The 22,813-nt window shown below is 33.2% G+C and overlaps 1 protein-coding gene across 1 annotated transcript in view; it reads left to right on the top strand.

The window, feature by feature from the left end:
* Positions 1-22,813, top strand: part of LOC143389260 (protoheme IX farnesyltransferase, mitochondrial) — a 133,442-nt gene that overhangs the window by 64,510 nt on the left and 46,119 nt on the right. The window contains exon 5 of the mRNA XM_076842428.1: positions 20,507-20,577. Coding sequence (XP_076698543.1) covers positions 20,507-20,577 — 71 coding nt within the window. The remainder of the gene's footprint in view (positions 1-20,506; positions 20,578-22,813) is intronic.

Here is a 22,813-nt window from a genome sequence, read left to right on the forward strand (position 1 = left end):
TTTGTTATCAAACATTTGAAATGCCTGCCATCACTACTAATACCAAATATTGTTAAAACTATAAAATGGCATATATCAAATATGAAAAACAATTGTTAAATGGAGGTCGCTTACATTGCAATTTCAGTATTGATGATAAAAAAAAAATCACTATTCCTTAAACTAAATTCATTAGACTCTTATCATGATTAAAATTAAGGAAGCTTCCTTTGTTTAAAAAGTCTTTAAATATAGTTTTTCAAGTTTTATCTAGTTTCATTCTCGTGACCTTTAGGAATATTATTGATGATGTACTTACTTGCATGTTAAAGTGTTCTTAAAGAAAGTGAAGAGATAAAAATACAAGGTTATCTTCTGTATTGACTGTTATTTAAACTTACCACCAAAAAATCCAGTAAACAATGTATATGTTAGAGAAAGTTTGTTTTCTGGAAAAAATTAACTGGGTCTTGAAGTATTTTAATGGTTGTTCACATCGGAAGATGAAAAGCATCTACCTTTGTCAGATAGTATTTCAGAGCACAGAATAACTCTGTAAGATGACTAATTTTGCTTTGTATGTGTGACACAGATGTTTTCACCTCAAAATAGGGATAGCAAGCACATAAAAGGAGATTAAGCCTGTTCCCAAAGAATATGTGTAGTGTAATATACTGCTGGAAAGGATTTTGAAATCAACTAGTGTTAATAAGCTAAAACACAGCAGTGCCATTTAACTGCACTGCGGAACATATGTTGGTAGATGAAATGTCCTTACTTCTTTTTATAATTAAACTATTTATAGTATCATAGGCTTCCATACAATTGTAATAAAAAATAGATGTCTCATATACCCTTTACCCAGTTTTCCCTAGCAGTAATACCTTAGGGAGCTGACTACAGTATCACAGGCAAGAACTTGGCTCTTATATTTTAAAAATGCTCTTTGAGTCTATCCAATGGCATTATTTTTTTCATTAATTGTGTTTATTTTATTCTGAATTTAGGACAACAGTATATAACTTATACATATAAAATTCTCTTTAAAACTAACCTAGTGTGTTCTTTGCTTTCTTTTGTAGTTTATCATTTATGTTGATGGATCTTATTTGAATTTTTTCTTGGGCAGAGTAGTATGCAGATTTAAGTTGAAATCTTTGAATAATTTTGGTCACAATATTTTAATGATAAATTTCTTTGGAACTGATGCAGCTATTTTGTTGGGAAAGAAAATGTGTTTACTATTTAGCAGCACATCAGTTATTTTATATAATAGATTTGTTGTTCTCAAATTTTATTATATATAAGGAATCACGAAGGGAACTGATTGAAAATGCAGGGTCTTGCAGGGTCTTGTCCACTTCTAGTTGTTTACTTTCAGAAGGTCAGGAATGGGATCTGCATTTGTAACTAAGTATTGCAAAGAATCCTGACGCAGATAGACCTTTAACTACACTTTGAGAAACACATTTATTAAATATTGAGGCTTTCTAATATTATCTTGTTAAAGCAACAGAATGTTGATATTATTCTCCAATTATATTTTGTTTTTCAGATTTTTTGTTCAAATATGAAATTACTGCTTTTCATAATCTTATTACTTAAGCTATTAGAATTTTTAGACTTGAACATTGCAGCTGAGTAACACCTGTGCTCTGCAGTTGAGATCTTTTTTAAACTCATGGTTAGGAACTCAGGAGGCATAAAGACATCTGAACAGTAAAGAAAAGAGACATTTAGAGCCACCCCAAAAGCAGCCCTGTTGATAATTCCATTTAATCAAATAGAATTTGGGTTGTTTGGATTTGTCTTTTTAGCAAGCTTTTTTTTTTAAGTAATAAAAAGAAAATAAAAGTAATGAGTTAGGATTAGAGATGAAGATAGGAAGAAAACATCGGTATAGAACAACAACAACAAAAAATGTAAAGTGATTTGCTTTAAGAGCAAACCTGAAGAAGGCCAGCATCCTAAGTCATGGAAAATGAGGTGAGATGATATTCAATAAGCTGTTTTTGAAAGTTCAGAAATAGAAATTAAAAATATTTTCATCAAAACTTTTAATTTTATAAATACTTGGGTATTTAAAGAAGAAAATTAGGCTAGATAATATATTTCTATGCAACACCTTATTTCTCAGAGATAACCAAAAAAAAAAGAGCCGAGACAATTCATTTGAGTAAAAGCCATCTAAGGAAAAGTTTGATACTTACAAGTATTTTTATTTAGACTGTCTTCTTGCTGCCATGAAAAAAGTCTAGATTTGCTGTCATTCATTTTTACTTTGTTTAATACTTTACATTTGGCAAATCTTGGCTTCAACATATTGATGTTTCAGGAAATTTCTTGCTATAAAACACAGTTGTTCATTCTGCACTTATTTTCTTTTTGAATCTATGTCAAAAGTTATAGTGAATGTATTATCTCAATAAACATTCTTATGCTGGAGTGTTGTTTTTTTAATCATCCATGTAATGAGGTTCTTAGAATAACAATTCCAGTTTATCTCCCAATTTTAGAAATTCATTCATAATGAACATAGAAAGATGGAGATTATTTTTACTGTTTTTAAAGATATCCGCATATGCTGATTACTTAATTTAAAAAAAAAAAACAATACTTTATCACCTAAAGATTATTTGTTAAGTTGTAAGGTTTAATTTATATCTTATTGTGAAATCTTTTCAGTTATTTTTTTGCCTGTATTTTTAATTTAAAATTGTATGAACTTCAAGTTTACTTAGATGTCCTGAGAATTTGTTTTTGTTTTTATTTTTTAAAATCAATGGGATAGCTGGCTGGGGCTGTGTAAAATAGTGGACAACTGAATGTATAATGACATTTTTGGGTATTTTTGTTTACTTGTTTGTTTAACTGCTGAATCCAGAGTTGGTAAGGATTCTGGAAGCAGGCTTTCTCACTGCTGGTGAGATTACATATTGAAACTTTCTGGAGGAAAATTTTGGAAGTATAATTTAAAATTCTTCAAAAGATACATTTTCTTCAACTCAGCAATTACATTTCCAGGAATTGTTTTATAAATAAATTGTCAAAACATATGCAGTTACTTTGGTTTAAAAATGATCTCAGTTAAATTATGTTTTAATCCACATTGTAAAATATTATAAAACATTATAAAATTCACATTTTCAAGTAATGTTTAATGACATGGGAAGGTCGTGATTGCTGAATGGAAAAATGTTAGGATAAGTCCACATTGTCAGACATTGAAATTATTCCTACTACTTTATTAAGTATTTCCACTGAAGGTAAGCACAGCAGTTGTCCTGTTTGAAAGAAATAAATATGTATACATATATGTCTGAGTGAGAGGATCTAAAACTATTTATACCTTTTAACTCAGTAATTCTTTTTAAGAGTGAAAGTAAATAAATATTTCTCTTTTTAAAACACTGAACAGATGTAGGGAGAACAGAGTAATTCTGTAAGAGTTATATATTTAATGTTTTAATATAGGAAATTTTAAGGATAGTGTTAAGTGATTAAGATGTAGGGAGAACAGAGTAATTCTGTAAGAGTTATATATTTAATGTTTTAATATAGAAAATTTTAAGGATAGTGTTAAGTGATTAAGATTTCTGATTGATGTTTACATACAGGCTTTCAGAACTTGTTCCAAATCATAAGCAAGTAAAGGGAGGAAAAGTAAATCGAATTAAGGTATACTAAAAAAGCTACTCAAAATAATAGATGATAAGGGGATTTAAGTCCTGATATTCTAGGGAGGGGGAAGTCTCTTCAGTTCCCTATTGCTATTTTTCATTTATCAAATGCAATTTACGTGTCTGCAGTCATCTTGCATGTCCTTCAAGAAACTGCCAATATTCAAGATTATTCCATGCAGATTTAGATCAGAGCTCTTAATTCCAGATGTTCTTGAATGGCAGAGGCAATTCAGTTAGTTTCTTTCTTTCTTTCTTTCTTTCTTTCTTTCTTTCTTTCTTTCTTTCATGAATTTCTAAAACCATGTAATCTTCTTATGCTAATGTAAACTAAATTGTAATACTCTGATTCTGATTCTTTCAAATATTTCATAAAGTAGTGATCATTACAGAGATAAAATTCATTTATGAAGGGAATAGTATCACTCAGCCATAATGTACTGGCTTGTAGCTCTTGATCTTTTTCAGTATACCCACAAGTAGATATTATACAGTATATAACATAGTAAATCTGTCTTTTTTTTCTCTAAATATCAAATGAAGAACTTCCAGGTCATTAAACACTTTCTAAAGGTTTTTTAAATGTTACATGTTGTGCCATTTTATACATAAAACCAGATTTACATCAAACAATCTGTATTGTCAGACATTGAAATTATGTCTTAGTTATCTTGTGAATGATTCCACTGAAGTCAAGCACAACAGTTCTTTTTGAAAAGAATAAAATTGTTTGGAACATTTTCTCCACAGTGTCTTCCCAGTGGTGACCACTGTATTGATGCTTGTTAAATTCACATTTCTTTCTTGTGAAGGGCTTGCCCTACCAGTTTTGAGAGCTTCTCAAGTGTTCTATGCCTAAGTGCCCTATAGGCCAAATTTTGGATGTACCAGCATCAAGAGTCATGATCTGCCCTTCCCCTAAACATGTTATTGGCAATTGTTATTTTCATTTTTGTGGATTTTATTGCACTTTCTTTTATTTTTCATAAATAAATGTCTTATCTCCTGAGTTAGCCTATGTAAGCTGAAGTCAGTGTTCTTTGTCTTATGGCAGTTATCTCTTGCTCAAGTATCTGATGCTATGTGGGGTACATAGAGTACAGATTGGGTATAGAGACTTAATCAGACTGCCTATGGTCAAATCTAACCTGTTTGACTTCAGTCAGTTGCTTTATTTGGCTAGGCCTTATTTCATCTTCAGAATTATGATAATGACAACACCAAATGGGACTGTAGGAAGAATTACATGAGATAATGCACCAAAGAACTTATTAGCCCATACCTGGTAGTAGTAAATACTTGCTTAGTAATAACTAATAGTAGTAAATTATTCCTGATTTAAAATAAGTAAATCAGCGCATTGCTGTAGCCTTATTAGTTTAAAAAAGGCACTGCCTCATTGGCACTTTTTATGTCGCTTACTGTTACATTCATTCACTTACTAAACTAACTAAATTTTTACCAGCCTTGGTAAAGTTGTTAATGATTACCATAGGAAACCTACATTTTAATTAAGCCTCAGTGTTTGTATCTAATAAATTGTTTACTCATAACAAATTTGCTCCTCTATTCAAAGAATTAACATTTTCTTAATCACCAAATCCACAGCTGAGAATGTACATGATGTTTCAAGTGGACAGTTGATAAAAATAAGAGGATTTTAAATTTTTATTTTATTGAAATTTGCTTACGAAAGTTTCAAGTGAAATATTCTAAGCTGCACTTTTTTTAAATGCCTAAATTAGCAAATGGAATGTCCTGGCATTAAGTAAATGAAGGTATAAAAATTGCATGGTGATTTTAAACCTGGACATTTCATTCATAAGCATTACAGCTTTAGATAGGGAAGAATCTGTATTTACAGATTGCACATTTTGAAGCCTTGTTCTTTGGAGAATCTCCACATAGCCTCTAATACTGAAAATCACAAACTGTTTCAGTGTGCACTATTTATTGGATTGCCTTCTATCTTCCTATATTAAATGACTATAATTTCTTGAACAAATTAGAGTGTAGTATAATAATGTTCTGAGCAGCATAGGCATGGATAGCTACAGTTATGCATAAACAAAGCCTTAGAAAATAACATTTGAGAAGAGCTCTGAAAAGTTAAGGCAACTATTCTGACAGGATCTTCTGTAAGCATATTTAAGTCACCATCTTTATAAGGAACTTCCTCCCTTAAATAAACCTTCAAAAGAGTTTGTGAGAAAAATGTTACACTTCTAATGTGTTTTGGAAAACTTAAAATATTTAATGTGGTTTGGAAAATGTAACATAACATTGAATGTTTTAAAAAATTTCCAAACCAAACCTTGTGCAAATCTTTTTAAAAAACACATAGCCACATCTATCTGTATTATTTCCTCTTTTCATGGTTTATCTCCCTTTTATTATAATAGAAGAAAAATTTAGAAAGGAGCAACAACCAAAAAAAGTCCATAGACCCACCACTTTGATCCAAATATTAAAATATATGAAGCAATTTTCCAGATTATTAGTCTCTTATCATTTTTAATATCTGCCTAAGATGCCATCACGTCACTTTACCACATTTTAACCATTCCTCTGGTGTTCCTTCCTATTTTATTTGTTAAAAGCAGTATTATAGGGCTGGGATATACAGCACTTGCCTAGCATGCATGAGGCCCTAGGTTCAATTCCAAGTATCACAAAAACAAACAAAAGCAATATTATACTAGACACTTTTCAAATTTAGCATATTATTTTCTATTCTACTTCTCTATTATTTCCTTAATATATAGATTCAGAGGTGGAAGTGTTTAGAAATGAACTTAAATCATTAACTTTAGAGTTCTTTTTTGTCTTTTATATGTGCATTTTCCCTTTTCATTCATAAACGATATTGACACAGTGTACACTTACTTTCCTATTCCTATTAATTTTTCACTTGTAAACATTTTATATTTTTAATAGTAATCTCATTGATCTGTTAGGAAGCAATATAAATTTGAGATTATAAAATATCATGTAATATGTTCATCAGTAACCTTAAGCAATAATCTTCAGTGAGCCTGTTCTTCATTTAATTGCAATGTTGCATCTGATTTCTTGGTTGCATAGCTTTCAGAATGTTGACTTGTGGTGGTAATTTTCTTCATATTTTTTAAAGTTTTATTTTATTTTTAACTGACACATAATATTTGTCGATGGGATATAATTGGTGTTTTAATAGATGTGTACATTGTGGAATGATTGGATCAGAGTAGTTAACACACTCATGTCAAATACGTATCATTTCTTTGTGGCTAGACCACTCAAAATCCACTCTTAGCTTTTTTGCAGTATATCATACATTATTAATTATAGTCATCATACTGTATAATATATGATGTGGTGGAAATTTTCTTTAAAAAAAAACTCTTAACAGAATTAATGTTATTATATTATGATAAATGATAAAGGAATAATGCCTCAAACCAATTAATTATTAGAGGTATGGTTTTGAAATATCACATTAATGTAAACTAGATTTTATCGCTATTACTCATGTAGTCTTTCCAAAACTTATACATGAATCTGTACGATTTTTTAGCCTAATTATGAGATTTAGAATTAATGTTGCTGCACTAGATCACACTTTGTATCTGAAACAGTTTCAAAATAATTACTATTAACCATAAGTTGATATTTTTATTTACCTATAAAGATTGCCTTTTATAAGAATGGGGACTATTTTAGTTTATTCTCATTATGAAATAGAAGTCACTGTCATTTGGATAAATGTAATAATTGTTAGATAATTCAGCATCACCAACTATTCGCTTAGAAAGACATTATCTAGCATTGTTTTATAGCATTACAGATCTAATTTATTTAAAAGACCTTTTTACCTTTTCATTTTCTATGGATTTTGTGGTTGTTATAATGTTTACCGTTATTTAATGTTTTATACTGGCACATTATGAATTAGTATGTCACTGCCTCACAGAAGAGAAGCAACACATGACTTTTTAAATACAGGATTTTGTTAAAATGATAATTGTAGTTCATGTGACATAATCTAAAGTAAAATATCTGATTATAGATATATCTGCCTAAGGTTTAAAATGACTAATCCGCAAAATTTGACATTCAGTATTTTTCAGAAGTTAGCCTGGGATCAGTTCTTTATCTTCTATTGTTTCAACATACTCATTAATATGAAGCCTTTCTTCTTGTGCTTTCAGTGTCTCCCCCTCACACAAATGAAGAAAGAGAGTAAGGTATCTCTCTAAGAAAACCTGTCTACCCATCTGCCTGAACCTAGGATTCTACACTCAAAACAAATCTAGATAGTGAAGTTAAAAACTTTTATTTTTTTGGAAGGGTTTCATTAAAACATGAATGCTCTTCCTTTAACTTATATTTGTCAGAAAATTAAATTATTACTTTGTAAAGATAGTTGTGTGGATAGAGAAAATCATATATATTTCCTACATTCACTCTAAGAATTATATCTGAGACAGAAGACTATGACACAGGCAATATATAAATACACAATCTATTGTAACTCTTTTAATATTGGAATTTGATGACCAAATGCCATTTATTTAAGCTGCATAATCATACTGATAAAAGTTGTAGTCATACATCAATTACTGTAATGTATGTGCTTTTAAAAATGTTTGCTTTCTGGGGTTACATTAGTATTTGGCAGAAGAGTTAGAAATAAATTTCTTTTATGTCATTTTTACTTAGTTAAATTAAAACTTTCCTTATTTAAAAATAAACAGCCATTGAAAAACTCAGAATGAACCTTTGGAGTCCTTTTCTTTTCTAATAACATCTAATCTTTTAAAAATTTTATCTACATATCTGAGAATAGAATATTTCTTCCCAGTTTACTGTTAACAAAAGGGCTAAAAATATATTGTGTGTGTTGAAATGTTTCTTCCATCTCTGTAGATTTGCCAGTTTTATTGCTCAACAATAAATAATAACCTCTTTGTTATTTGGGGATTATTCTCAAAATGGTAAGTGCAAATGTTGCCCGCTTGGAACATAGTAAATGTTTGGCTTCTCAGGAACAAAGCTATATACCTAAAGAATCGAGGGTTCTGGGAAATAATGCAGATCCTATCAAACATGCATAACAAATGTCTTTCCCTACTATAAGAATTTTCAGCCTTTTCACATATTTCAGTAAAAGAACTGTAGGCCCCCTCTCTATCATATGTATGGTCCAACTCTACACTTAGATATGTATTCAGAGCACATCAAATACAGTAAGGCATTTCTAGTCATCAACTTGAAAGAAAGGCAGTGAGATTTGAAGAACAGAAACAGTTGTGAAAAGCTGTCAGGAGTATTCCAATTAATGACTTCTGTTTATTGCCTGTATTGCCTTTTCAAGACTGTTGAAAATGTCCTACTAGATTTCATGCATTTGGTGAAAAAAATCATTTTTACTACAATTTATTATTATTTCATTGGAATTAGTCATTGCTTTTATTCACCATTCACATTTTCTCCATTTAGATTTGCAATCAAGGACATTTGTAGTAAACTCTTGAAAATATATATTCTTTAAACATGAGAGTTTTTTAAGATTATTTTTAAACATTTTTTAGGAAATTGGTAAGAAAATAATTGTGTTAGTATTGTGGAGAAGTCGGAAGCAGAGAAATTTGTAATTGTGACATCTCTGAAATGGAAGGAACAGGTTCATAAAGAGAAGTTTCAAGTCTCTTTGCTTAAGGAATATAGTAGAAAGTTGGTGTCTCCTAATAATCACGTCACTTCCCTTTTCAGCTATGTAAGCTCTATAGTTCAAAAGTACACTGTGATATTATGAGAAATGTGTTAACCTGTCAATGTGTTATTGAAAATTTACAGAAAGCATATGTACCTGTTTTAAAAGATATTCTCTGATAAGGAAAATGAATGAGACACATATTTTTCTCTACTCCCTTTGGCCTCCTGGTCTCTGGTTCCCCTCTCCCTTTCTCTCTGTTGTATAGAGTAATCCTTTTGCTGATGATTAGACCAACAGGTGCCAGGAGTGCTGAAGCAAGCTGGCTTTGTGCCCACATGTGTACAGTGGAGATATTGTGTCACTCCAGGTTTTGGTGTATTGCCATGTCCTTCCGAGGGAAGGGATAACCCAGTTGAAATACATACTGCAACTCCTGAGGGATTAAGTGTGTTTCCTTTGCTTTATAGTTCAGAATTTTATAGTTTCTTTGTTTGGGAGTTCTCAGATTGCTTAATGATTTCTCTAGCCTCCACCCCATCCCCCACCATTGTGACCAGATGTATATTATAGCAGCATTTGAAGCTCTGTAGATTTGCCAGTTTTATTGCTCAACATATGGTATAACCTTTTTGTTTTTTAATGATGGCATTTAAACTCTTTTTAGTATTTTAGGGAACTGGTTCAGAGGTCAAACTATTGTTATCATTGTTAGTATTTTAAGAAAGATCACCTATTTTGTATTAGGGCTGTGGGGAGATCCGTGCAGATTTATTAATTATGATAGTCTTATGTCCATATTAAATTATGATTCACTAGCACTAGTGGCAGATATTTTAAATCCTTTAAGCCCTAGTTTTAAAGGTGTTTTTAAAATTTTTACAATCTAGTCTGTTCTTATTAGTAATCTTTAGTAGACTTTAATGCATTTGTCTGTCCTTCTTCAAAACTGGCCTTCAGAATTAACTATTTTTAAAATACTTTTTGCAAAGAGAGAATTACAGCCCTTGACAGCTGTTAGGGTAGAAATTCCTTTGAGCTTATTTGGAGATTTTAGAAGGCTCTTTACCCCACCCTGGATACCCCCTGTTAATAGACATGCTGACTGAGATGTGAGCCCCAGTCTTCATGCGTATTGGGAAAGGAGACCACTTTTCCCCTTTTCTCAAATGCTAGCATTGGCCAATATCAGATAGTGCTGTTGGGTCATGTGTGGGGTTTGGGGAGGAATTGGAGTGGGGGAAACCAAGCACATTTAGGTGAGGATAAGAGCTGACTAGCTAAAAGACACAGGAATAACTGATATTTGCCTTAAAAGTGGAGGGGACAGCATTGCCAGCTCAGGTGAAGGGACTCACGTCCTAGGTTAGTAGCATTAGGAGAGAAGAGGTTGCACAACCCAATGTAGGGATGATAGTAGGAAAAGGAGGGAGTGTCCTATTAAGGAGGCTTTAGTGTTCAACAAAGTAGAAGAGTGTATTGTGTATTGAAGGTGGAAATGGTAGAAAAAATCAGGGCTTGAGAGTGTGCTGGATTTGAAATCCCCCATGTTGAGAGAAGCAGATGGAGTTTACTGGAGAGGTGTACAGTAAGATTGCCAGAGTGGTAAGAACCCACGAGAAGTTGCTGATTATGTTCTTAGTGTAGTGAACCCCCTGCTCCTGTAAGGTGGTTTATCAGTATCTCTGGATATGTTTATCTAGCATGCTCAGCCACAGGCTTAGAGAAAAAGAGCCTAGAACAACCCAGTATACCTGAGACAATTACAGAAGTGGCTAAGTCCTGTGCCTATAAACGGGATAACTACTAAGAACTGAAGGCATGCTGTTCTTGAGGAACTGAAAGGTTGCTCAGGAAGCCTAGAATATAGCATGAAAGAGATAACATGCAAGAGGAGAGCCCACAGAGATTAAAAAAAAATGGGGTGTGGGAGGGGCAAGAGCTTTATGTTAGAGCATTTAACTTTATTCCTTGGACAGCAAGTAGCCATGGAAGAGTTTTGTGCCTGAAACTAACATGACCAGGTTTGCATTGGAAAGTATCACTTGGACCTATGACTTAAAAAATTGAAAAGAGAAGATCAATGCTTAAAATAGAGGAAGTAGTTAGAAAGCTGTGTTATCTGCAAAATAAAGTAGCCTCAATTTAGCAAGTAGCACTGAGGGTGGGGGAAATGTATTAGAGAAATACTTGAGAACAGTATTTTGTCTTTCTGTCACTGTTTCTAGGATAAAAAGTTATAATTGACTAAGACCTCACTATTGCTGATAATTTGCACTAGATCATTTAACAAGTCATTTATTGGTTATCAAAAAAGGGGCTGTCCAGATTTTGTATCAGAATTTATTACCTTTTTTCCCCCTAAGCAAAGAACACATGGTCTTTATAGACAATTGAAAAATACAAAAAGGAAAAAGAATAATAAATCACTCTACCTTTTATAACCCTGAAACAAGTATTATAAATATTTTGAATTTTTTAATCTTTTTACAGAAAGCAGTATTTACATATTGAGATCTGTGGCAGGAGAAAAGTGTCAATTCCATAGTAGTGAATTTTTGAAGTTAGGCAAAACCAGTTGTTTTCTGACTTTTTTTTTAAGTGATAAGAAGTGGTGTTTTGCCACTAACAAGTGCTAGGTGACCTTTAAGACTTTTGTAAGTATGAAGCCCTAAAATACAGCTTAATGAGAGATAGCTTGAGTAACCTATTTAGAGGAGAACATTGTACAAGTCATCAAGTTGGGTGAAAAGCCACTTCTGATGAATGCCAGAGTGCATACACAGACTGCCTCATGGGAGCAAAAATCAATGAGAAGGAGTTTTAATTTGTTTATTCTAGGTAAGGCAATAGGACATTGGTAACAATGAAAGAGTGATGGCTAACTGGGGAGCTTAGCTGATTTGAAAGCAGAAAGTAATGGTATGTGCAATCCTGCCGGATAAAGTACCTCTCCCTGCTTTATTTTATTTTTTTTAACATCCCTTTTAACTTGGTGAGATTGATTGAGATATTATCTTAGACCTTGGAAGCTGTGAGTCAAATTGGAATGACAAATACTTGATATCTTACGAGAAGATGGATGGAGAAGCAATCTCTGACAAGATTCATATGTTTGTTTTTCTATTGAGTCTTTAGAAGAATGTTGCTTTCATTATTTAGTATAGGGGGAAACTTCGTTGCACCTCGTTATCAAATTCTGTATTTTCTGATCCTGACTTACAAACATCTCTAGAATAAATACATCTCCTTTTTGCCTAAGGTATAGTTTGCTCCCTGTCGAGATATGAAACTTTTCAGTTGAGCTCACTTATATTTCTATCTTTATTTTGTATCTATGTCATTTCAGCATACAGAGTTTAGTAGCATCATAAACATATATTGTATTTTGGAAACATTAAGAAGTACATTTTATCTTTGAGTATCAAACTATTTGAATTAATAATATTTACTAGTACAAAATCATGGTATAAGAGAAAAGTACAAACCTCATAATAGGCATTTAGATACTTAAGCATTCATAGAATAATAATACTTTTTATCTCCATCATGTAACTGAGGGAAAAAAACTAATCCATTTGCTACTCTATTAAATTGAACTGCTAAATTGATTCCTAAAGTGATTATGAGACAAGGATTAACATAAATATTTATTCTGTTTATATTGACTAGTATTCCTTAGTTATTTAAACTAGGAATGCCCTACGGTATGCAGGAACAGTGAACCTACTGTATGCAGGGTTTTTTTGTAGGTATAAGGTGTGTGAAATGAAATGATTTGAGGTTGTTAGCTTTATATTGTGTTGTGAATAATTTCACAGCATCTGTCTGCCTAACAGCTTACCACTTTCCTCTGGTAATAGAATTTTTCTTTAGAGAAAAATGATGCATGTGGCTGGAGTGGACACTTGTCTTCATTTCTCTTCCCCAGCATCCAACCAGTGCTCAGGTAATAGTCACTTCATTCCCTGGTCATGAGGACTCATGATCATGATGATTCAGGATTTTTTTTTTCTCTTAAAACTATCAAGAAATAAACATTCTGTTTGGGTGGAGAGTTGGGTGGAAGGCAGGCACTAGTACTGCCATTTGTCTACTTCATAAAAGAATATGCCTATAGAAATAAATCAATCAGATCCTAGAGATGGAAAGAGCCAGATTTTTTTGTTATCATTTGAAGCTTGAATCTAATCATTTCTAAAAGCAGGTGCAGCCCGGGAGTGAGAGAGGGCAAAGTCCCATTTTCCTTTGGGCTACTCGAAGTTTTGTTTCTACCATTTCTAACCCCAAGAGCCTGAGTAATGTTACAGGTCACAGGATTGCTGGAGGGCAAGAATTGCAAAGAAGGATATGACTGATTCAAAAGCAAAATGATGAGGCAGTGAACCTGAATAAGAAAGCAAAAAATTTAAAATGAAAAAAGTTTAAAGGATTGGTGGATTCTTGGGAAGAATCCACTGAGAAAAATTTTCTTGAAAACTTAAACTAGAAAATAAGTTGTTTGCTGAGAGAAAAAGCAAATTATTATTCATTTCCTTGTAATAAATTTATTGCTGTAATGTTTGAAATTTTTAGTTTTTATGTATTAGGACATTAGAGGTAAAAGTTATAGACTCATGGGTTTGACTTACTCTGGAAAGGGCAGAGGTGAGGGCCTTGGAGATAAACTGATCCATGGAATGTTGGGAATGTTGGGTCTTACCTCTGTTTCCTTTGTATCCCATTCCATGGAACAGGCAACCAGGAGAAAGGAGGGCATATTTTCTTGGTCATTAGTTTGTAATAGCCCAGGAAAAGACACTTAGTTGACCCAGTTTGGATCAGATACCCACTCACTGAACCAATCTCTGTCCAGGAGCAGGGTAAATTACTGGGTTATATGGCCATTTGAAACCATAAACAAAGCCCTCTACTAGAAGAAGGGCAAGCTTCAGCAAAAGACTGGCTTCCAGGAGAATCCCATTTGACCTGGCAACTGTCCAGAGTGTGTTCACTGCAGCTTATTACTTTCAGCATTCTTTGAAGTAATGAAGGTACAGTTGGCCCTCTTTATCCTTTGGCTCTTCTCACATAAATTGAACCATACAAATTGAAAATATTTGAAAACAAGAACTGTTTCTATACTGAAATGTACACTTTTTTCCTTGTTATTGTTCCTAAACCCATACAACAACTATTTACATAGCATTTGCATTGCACTAGATATTACCTAAAGTAACCTAAAGATGATTTAAAGTATTTGGGAGGATGTGTATTCATTACATGCAAATACTTCACCATTTTATATAAGGGGCTTGAGCATCTGCAGATCTTGGTAGCCACAGGGAACCTGGAACCAATCCCCCTTGGATACCAAGGGAAGACTATATATATGAAGAAGGGGCAAAACATTCTAAGAGTTGGTATTACAACATTTGTCTTTTATTTTCAACACAAGTTGCAGGAATATAACTTGACTGCTTTAGAAGTTGTTAGAGCCAACTGAAATGATAACATTATGGAAAAAATTATTATAAAGAACAGGGAAAAATATGAGTAGACTAAAAGCCAGTTATATATAAGTTCTAAAATAACTGTTAAAGTGTTTAAATTTCTCATCTAAATAGACTGTGTTTTATGCTTTGGAAATGTGGTTTAAATGTTTAAACCAAAGCAGTAAACCTAACTGAAAGACATTATATAAAATACATAAAATCCAGAATCGAATAGTATAATGAGCTCAGATCCCTTAGTGCTAGAAAGAATTGTCTGGCCCTCACTGAAATGAACCATAAGTCTTGGTTTGCATGGTATTTCTGCCCAGATGTTGCTTGTCCTGATAAATTTAAGCATTCATAGGAGTCCAAAGCTGCTGCCAATTTATGGCATCCTGGAGTTCAGCTGCTATATTCTGGACCTCAGATGCCATCTTTAGATATCTGTTTTGCCAGAAACATAGAAAAGATAATATCTCTTTTTATCCAGATGAAATGAGTCATTAGAATGCCTGAATTATGAAGTGTGTGCATGTGTGTGCTATTTCTCATCGACTTTATAACCACATCTTCTCATCCTGCATACATTGAACATGTATTTATATTTGTGTGTGTTTGTTTTATCTAAACACAGGCCTTGTCATTTATTTCTTATAAATTTTGTCTTATTCTTTTCAACCTAATGTTTCCTTGATCATGGTATTTATGAAATTTCATGTTATTTTCCAGTACATTTCTTGAATCTAACAGGTTGAATAAGCATGCATTTTCTTAATACTTAAAGAAGCAGACCAGGCCTTATATAGTTCCTTTGTCAAGCTACTACCTGTGTCATTTAGGTAAGCACTGATGGATTTATGAATCACCTGTGTATAATTCAGCCATGTTTCCTTCTTGATCTGTCTTTCATACCACCTCTATGGTCATCTTTTTTTAGACATACTTTAGTTCACCAATATACTTCCACAAAATCAGAGCCTAAAATTCAAAACAGTACCCAAGTAGTAATTCAGCAGCACAATACATCATTCTCACAATCTAGAAAGCACATTTCTTAATGAAGCTTATAACTGTACCAATCAAAGTGTAGCAATACATGTGTATCAATGTTCAAAGCAGCATAATTCACAATAGCTAAGTTAGGAAACCAGCCTAAATGTCCATCAGCAGACAAATGGATAAAGAAAATGAGGTATATACACACAGTGGAGTTTTACTCATCCATGAAGAAGAATAAAATTATGTTATCTGCTGATAAATGCAAAACATCATACTAAGTGACAGAAAGTCATGGGTCAGATGTTTTCTTTCACATGTGAAAGCTAGCCGGGTGAGGAAAGATTAAAAAAAAAGGAATGTCCACGAAAATAGAAATGAAGGAGATTTAGAAAGAGGAAGGAAAGGAGGACATGGGAAAGTACTAAGAAAATTTACTAAATTATCTTATGTCATGAAAGAGTATACTACAATGAATCCTGCTTTTATATTATTATAATGTACTAATTAAGTAATAATTATAGTAACAATAATAATAAATGAGAAATGAGTAGAATCAAGTAAATAGATGGGGGAAGGAGGAGGGGAGTGAAAGAAAAAGTATTGGGAGAAGAGATTGTTCAAATTATGTGTATATATGGGTGTGGCATAATAAATCTTACTATTATGTATAATTATAATGCACCAATAAACCATAAATTAATTAAGTGCAATTTTAAAAAGAGCAAGTCAAGTTTACACACATAGTGGTTTTATTTAAAGATAGATTGGATGCCAGGACTTGGGATGTACACATTAGGCAGTGTTTGTTGTTTTAGGGACAAAGGAAAATCCTGGTTTCTGTTCCTCTCCACTGTCACACCATTATTCAGGTCCTCATCCTGCTAGTCTTTCCTGTCTAAACCATCCTCCAAGTGGCAGTCACAGGGGTCCTCCTGCTCAGTAGTCTTGGTCCGTTAGCATGGTGTAAGGCTCTCCCTGATCTGGTTCCTTGCCCATCTCCAGAGCTTCATCACTAGCCATCCAGCAACACTGATAGGAGTGGCAGTTAACTTACTCATTATCAAGCACCTCCTATTTGCCAGGCATTATGCTCTATATGCATTATCTTTATCATTACATCAACCTTGCAAGTTATGCATTATTGTTTTACATATAAGGAAACTGAGTTAATACACAGATGATAGTAAGTGGCAAAGATGAAAATTAACCCTGATCTCTGTGATTACAGAAGCCTAGGGTCTTAACCTCTCCACTGTCCTAACCTCTCAGCTCATCAGATTTCTGCAGCCTGCACCTTTGTTGGTGCTTCCCCTTGTGTCTAGAATGCACTTACTTCTTACCTTATTATCGTGAAGCCTCAGTTTAAGAGCATTTGAAGGAAATTTCCCCTTTCCATTCCTGCCTCCCCAGCTAGCTTCAAAGCTCATCCTCTAGGCTCCCATAATCCTTTGCACATATCTCTCATTGTTTCACATTCATTATTATAATTAACCAGGTTCTAGTATCTCATTATTTCTATTAGGCTAAGGCTTTGCAAACTTTTTTAGTAAAGAGACAGTAAATGTTTTAGGCTTTGTGGGCCATACAGTCTCCTGCAACTACCCAACTCTGCTGTTAGGATGTAAAAGAAACAGCTGTACTGATTTAAAGACAAATCAGTGTAGCTGAATTACAATAAAACCTTCTTTGGGGACCCTGAAATTTGACTTTTCATGTAATTTTCTATGGCAGAAATTCGTTTAATTTGTTTTTCCAAAAATCGTTTAGAAAAAATGTAAAAGCTGTTATTGGCTGTGGGACTTACAAAAACAGGTGTGGTATGGATCTGGCCCATGAGCTTTAGTTTGCAGACCCCTGTAATAGTCTGTGAATTTTTTGAAAGCAAGCACTGGCTCTAGTTGGTCTTTATATTCCTGTTATATGGCATGTAGTTGGTGCTGAGGAAAGTACATTGACTGAATGATAAGCCTAAAGAAGAGCACTGAGGGAATGTAGTCTCAAGAGAATCCCTACTAAGTAGTGTAACCAGTCAAGGGAGGACTATGATTTGAAAAGGAGGGGAACATTCTAGGTATATATCCTGTTGGAATAATTGTTTAAAAACCCTAATGATTGTTTGAAAACCCTAAATTTCCATCCGTATGACATTGGTTTATGATACATCCATCACGTGTAATACTCAGTGCTTGATTAAAAACAGCAACTGCCACAGTTGCTCGCAGCAGAAGCCAGTTCAAAGAAACTACCAAAATAATGAGCGCTGTCATCTCTTTCTGGGGTCTTCTGCATCTGTGGCTGTGGTAGAACAGGTCAGACCATGCAGACACCCCAGCATTTGTTTTGTTTTTTTTTTTAATGTAATTTTTATTAATGTATATTAATGGTACCTACTAATAAGGTTCAGTGTAGCCTATGCATGCACTGATCAAATTAGGGTTATTAGCATTTCTTTCTCTGTATCATTTCTTTATGTTAGGAGCCTTCTATCTCCTCTCTTCTAGATCTTCATAAAAAAAATCAATCAGTTTTTGTGAATTGCACTCATCCCACTGTGCTGTAGAAAAACAGAATTTAGTATTTCTATCTAACTGTTTTTGTACCCATTGTCCAACCACCCTTTCACCACCCTCACCCCCTGCCTATATCACCCTCTTGTAATCCCTATTCCAAATTCAGGTTAACTCTCTTAGCTTCCACACATGAGAGAGAACACATTGTATTAGTCTTTCTGTGTCTCGCTTATTCACTTAGCATTTAATTTCTTGTTCTGGCTACAACTACACTGTTGTGTTGCAGTGATGCCCAGAAAGCTCTGAAAACAGGCCCAGCTTGCACTTTTTTTTACAGTGCATGTACAATGCTTAACATGCGGTGGTTTTATTATAAAGGTCTCAGAATCCCAGATACCTGACCATTGGCTAAGTGAGCTGTGACTGGGTAGTCATTAAGTGTCAAGGACTAGGGCTACTAGAAATTAAGTAACAGGGAATCTTCACCATGGATAACTATACAGAGTTTCGTGAGTAAAATAAGTATAGTAACCTGAAAGAAATGAAAGAAGTCAAAAGTAATCATGTTGGAAGATGTTGTTGTAAAAGAAGTTGAAAATAAAGACAAATGTATACCATAGCATAAGGGGGAAAGAAATGTCAATTTTTTAAGAAAATTAGAGGGAACACAAATGACAAGTTATCTTAATCTATGAGGATAAATTCTAAATTTCTTAAATAATTCAGAATAAATTTTCTTTCATTTTTACATTTACGGTTAGTAGTTAATTATAAATGAAATAAAATTTTACTTATTTCTAGACTGAGTTTTTAGCAGTAGTATTTTTTTCTGATACTTGTAGAATTCATGCTGAGTACAATGCACTATACAAAGAGCTATGATTTGATAAACATTGAGTAAGTATGATTCCTATCACTTGAATATACTCAGAACAAACATTTTTGATATCTGTTAAACATGTTTTTCTTGAAAAAAGATTTCATAGTCAAATAAGTTTGGGAAACACTGGCTAATCAATGTTAATTAGATTTCTTCATTCTGGGATTTCTCAGAACCCTTAACGTATGATTTGACTAACAAGATCATTCTTTCTGGGAACAACTCCAGGGACTCTTAGGGAACATAGTTGGGGAAATATTGTCTTAAACCTTCCATTGAATTTTTATTTCTTCTTCTTTTTTTTAAAGATAGATAGAGAGAGAAATAGAGAGAGAGAGAGAATTTTTTAATATTTATTTTTTAGTTCTCGGCGGACACAATATCTCTGTTGTATGTGGTGCTGAGGATCGAACCCGGGCCGCATGCATGCCAGGCGAGCGCGCTACTGCTTGAGCCACATCACCAGCCCCGAATTTTTATTTCTTCTGTTGATTTGCCTCAAGACCCTTTTGTTCAAGATATTCTCAAATAACCTGGTTAGATTTTTGAGCATTCTGTTATACCAAAAGAAGTGAAATGTAGAAGACATAGATAACAAACTTAAGATTATATTATGTAGGTTTTTTGTTTGTTTGTTTGTTTTCCTTAGGGCTTTGGAAAATAAGTTTTGATAATTCCATGGAGTTTTTATTTCAATAGATACACAACAAAACTGTTACCTGTAATTGTTAGACTGCTCAGGCCAATCTGTTGTCCAAGCTGGGAAAGATAGTTCTAATAATGATGCTGGCATTATAATATAAACTAGAATTGTCCCAGGCAGAGAAGATGATTACCTTAATCACAATCTTACCTTCTGTATAGTTTCATTGGGAACTTTAATTGCTTTAAGGATGGTTACCTTATCACAATCTCACCTCAACAGTTGTATATAGTTTCATTGGGAACCTTCATTGCTTAATTGGCTCTTGACTAAAGTAGCCTAGTGGATCTTGGTTTATTCACAGCCTTTGGGATGTTTGAAGCACTCTGAAATCATTTAAAAACTAATGCTTTAAACCTGAAAGCTTTGAAGAATCTAGCAATTTTTAAATAATATTTCTCATCATTGATTCACATTGGTTTCTAAAATGTGTTTCTTCCAGAGAATTTTTCTTCAAGGAGTGCCAAGATATTAGTTCATGCTATCAAAATGAAGTTTACTGTAAAACTTTTTTTCATTCCTAAAGTAGAACTGAAGGATTGTTTCATATTATATTTAATCTTTTCTTTTTTCATTCTTTTTACAGTTTTTTGAGGTGCCCTTTGACTCAAACATGAATAGAACAAAAAACAGACCTCTGGTTCGTGGACAGATCAGGTAAAATCATGAAAATAATTCTCTTTCCCAATGTAGAATATTCCTTTGCTTTTTTATTCTGAAGCATTTCCCAGACTTTTGCCTTTGAGCTTGAAATGAAGATAACACACTTGCAAAGGGACAAATTGGTATGGATATGTAGTACTTTTCACTTCTCCCCATAAAGTACAGAAAGCACTAAAGGTTAATCTGATATGAAGGGGTTTTTGTGAGAATAACTTACACTATAGGTTTTGTTTTGTTTTGTTTTGTTTTTTTCAGTTTTGAGACATGGTTCTTGTCTTTCTTGTATAGCTGAAGATAAAAAACACTGCATTACACAAGTGATCTTCAGACAGATCCATATACCATATAGGATCTCCAAAGAAGGATGTGTCTAAAACTTTTTTCTTCCAGATAAACTGATAATGTTATTATATGCCAAGTAAAGTACTGCCTCCATTACTCTCCTTTCCACCAAATTCAATTAAGTAGAACTAAAAGGTATATAAATATTTTAATATCACTAATGGTTAATAATTAAATGTTTAACTTCCTGGAGACCTCTAAACCAACATTTTAAAATATTTTTTGAATCTAATTATGTTTGTGTGTGTGTGGGGGGGGTGTGTGTGAGTCCTAGAAGAATAAAAAGGGCCAAGTAGTTTATACTGACTTATAAATAAGTGAATCCTCTCTTCATATGTCTAGGCAATGCCCTCTTGGAACTTAAAAATTTATTAGGATAATACTTGTGGATCAAATAACCATGTGTTAAATAAAACAATAAAGGAAACAAATATAGATAAAGTCTGTGTAAAATGATTTTAAATATTAGCTGTTTTTAGTCAATTCTTAATGAATTTATAATATCATTTTATTAAAAAGGACAAAAATGCCCAGTGAAAATTTATAAGCACAAAACCCTTAGGTCTACTGATATTTTACTTCCTTTTGTTGAGTTATAAACAAAACTGTGTGTTATTTATAGATTTAGAAATCAGCAGAAGTGCTTTTATTTGGGGAAAGTTGTTTTAGAGGGGAGAGTGCAATCTTTATAACCCATACCAAGAGCTAAAAGCTGCTCTTGCCTGTGGGCAAATCACAGTTCTTAATGATTTGGAATTTCTGTCTACTCATTTTTTTCTCAGTGAAATTATGCCCTCCTTTAGAACCAGGAGAAGTATAGGAAGAGGCCTAGCAAATAGTCTGTAGGCATAGAATGGTCATCAGAAAAAGGCCCATCCTATGAACTAGTAGCCCATCTTATTTTCTCCTGTGTGATGGACCCAGAGTCTATCAGTAGCAAAGACCTTAGGGGCTATAATTAATAGTGCCCTTCTTTTAAAGGAGTGAGGCCAGAGGATAATTAATCTAAGCAAATATATAAGTGGGTGGCCATGAGGGTATAGTGATAATAGACTATCCATTAACTTTTATTTCTCAACTTTGGTGGGTCTCCTGCTCATCACTATTGACCATTTTAAGTTACAAAGCTTAGTTTATTTTTGAAATTTTCTTCTTAGTACTTATTACCTTATTTGATTTGAGATAATATGTCTTGATAAATCTATACAGATTCATAGACTTAATTTACAATTTGGCATGTAAGGTGTGGATCCCTGTCATTATTGAGGGCAGCAGCAAATCTGGGGAGGAAAATCCTTGAAATACTTCTACTGCTGACAGCTGTTTCTGCCTTTGTGCATAGACAGTTTCCTATCTATTCCAGAAACATACCATAAGCATTTATGGAAAAAAAATATGTGTTGACCTTTCGACAGATTGGTTCATGTTTTGAAAAATTTTTATTTAGGTGAACAAAATTTACAGCTAAAGATTAAAAGTTATTTAGTCATACCCAAGACAGAACACTTATGCTTAAACTAGTTCTGTAATTTTTTTTTTTAAGAATCTGGGGAAATCCTCCAAGGGAGCCCTTTGCTGTGTGACTCTATAACTGCAGTTATGCATGTGCATGGCTGTCATCCTCTTGCTTTAGTCTTGTCCAGAAAAACATGACAAGGAAGGATTGGCACTGAACACTTTATGGAACCCATGTGAAAGAAAGTGGGTTATTTTTCTTTTGTAAATTGTTTTATTCCAGAAAGATCAGAGACATCATAAGAATATTTGGAATAATTAAAATCAGGGTTATAGAAAGTAGATATGAGATAAATAGCAAGGTAATAAGAAAAACTTAACCAAATTTATATAGTATATAAGATGGAACTATAAATTTCATTCTGTGTTTTCT

This window comes from Callospermophilus lateralis, unplaced genomic scaffold (assembly GCF_048772815.1).
Source record: "Callospermophilus lateralis isolate mCalLat2 unplaced genomic scaffold, mCalLat2.hap1 Scaffold_386, whole genome shotgun sequence".
NCBI classification, from domain to species: Eukaryota; Metazoa; Chordata; class Mammalia; order Rodentia; family Sciuridae; genus Callospermophilus; species Callospermophilus lateralis.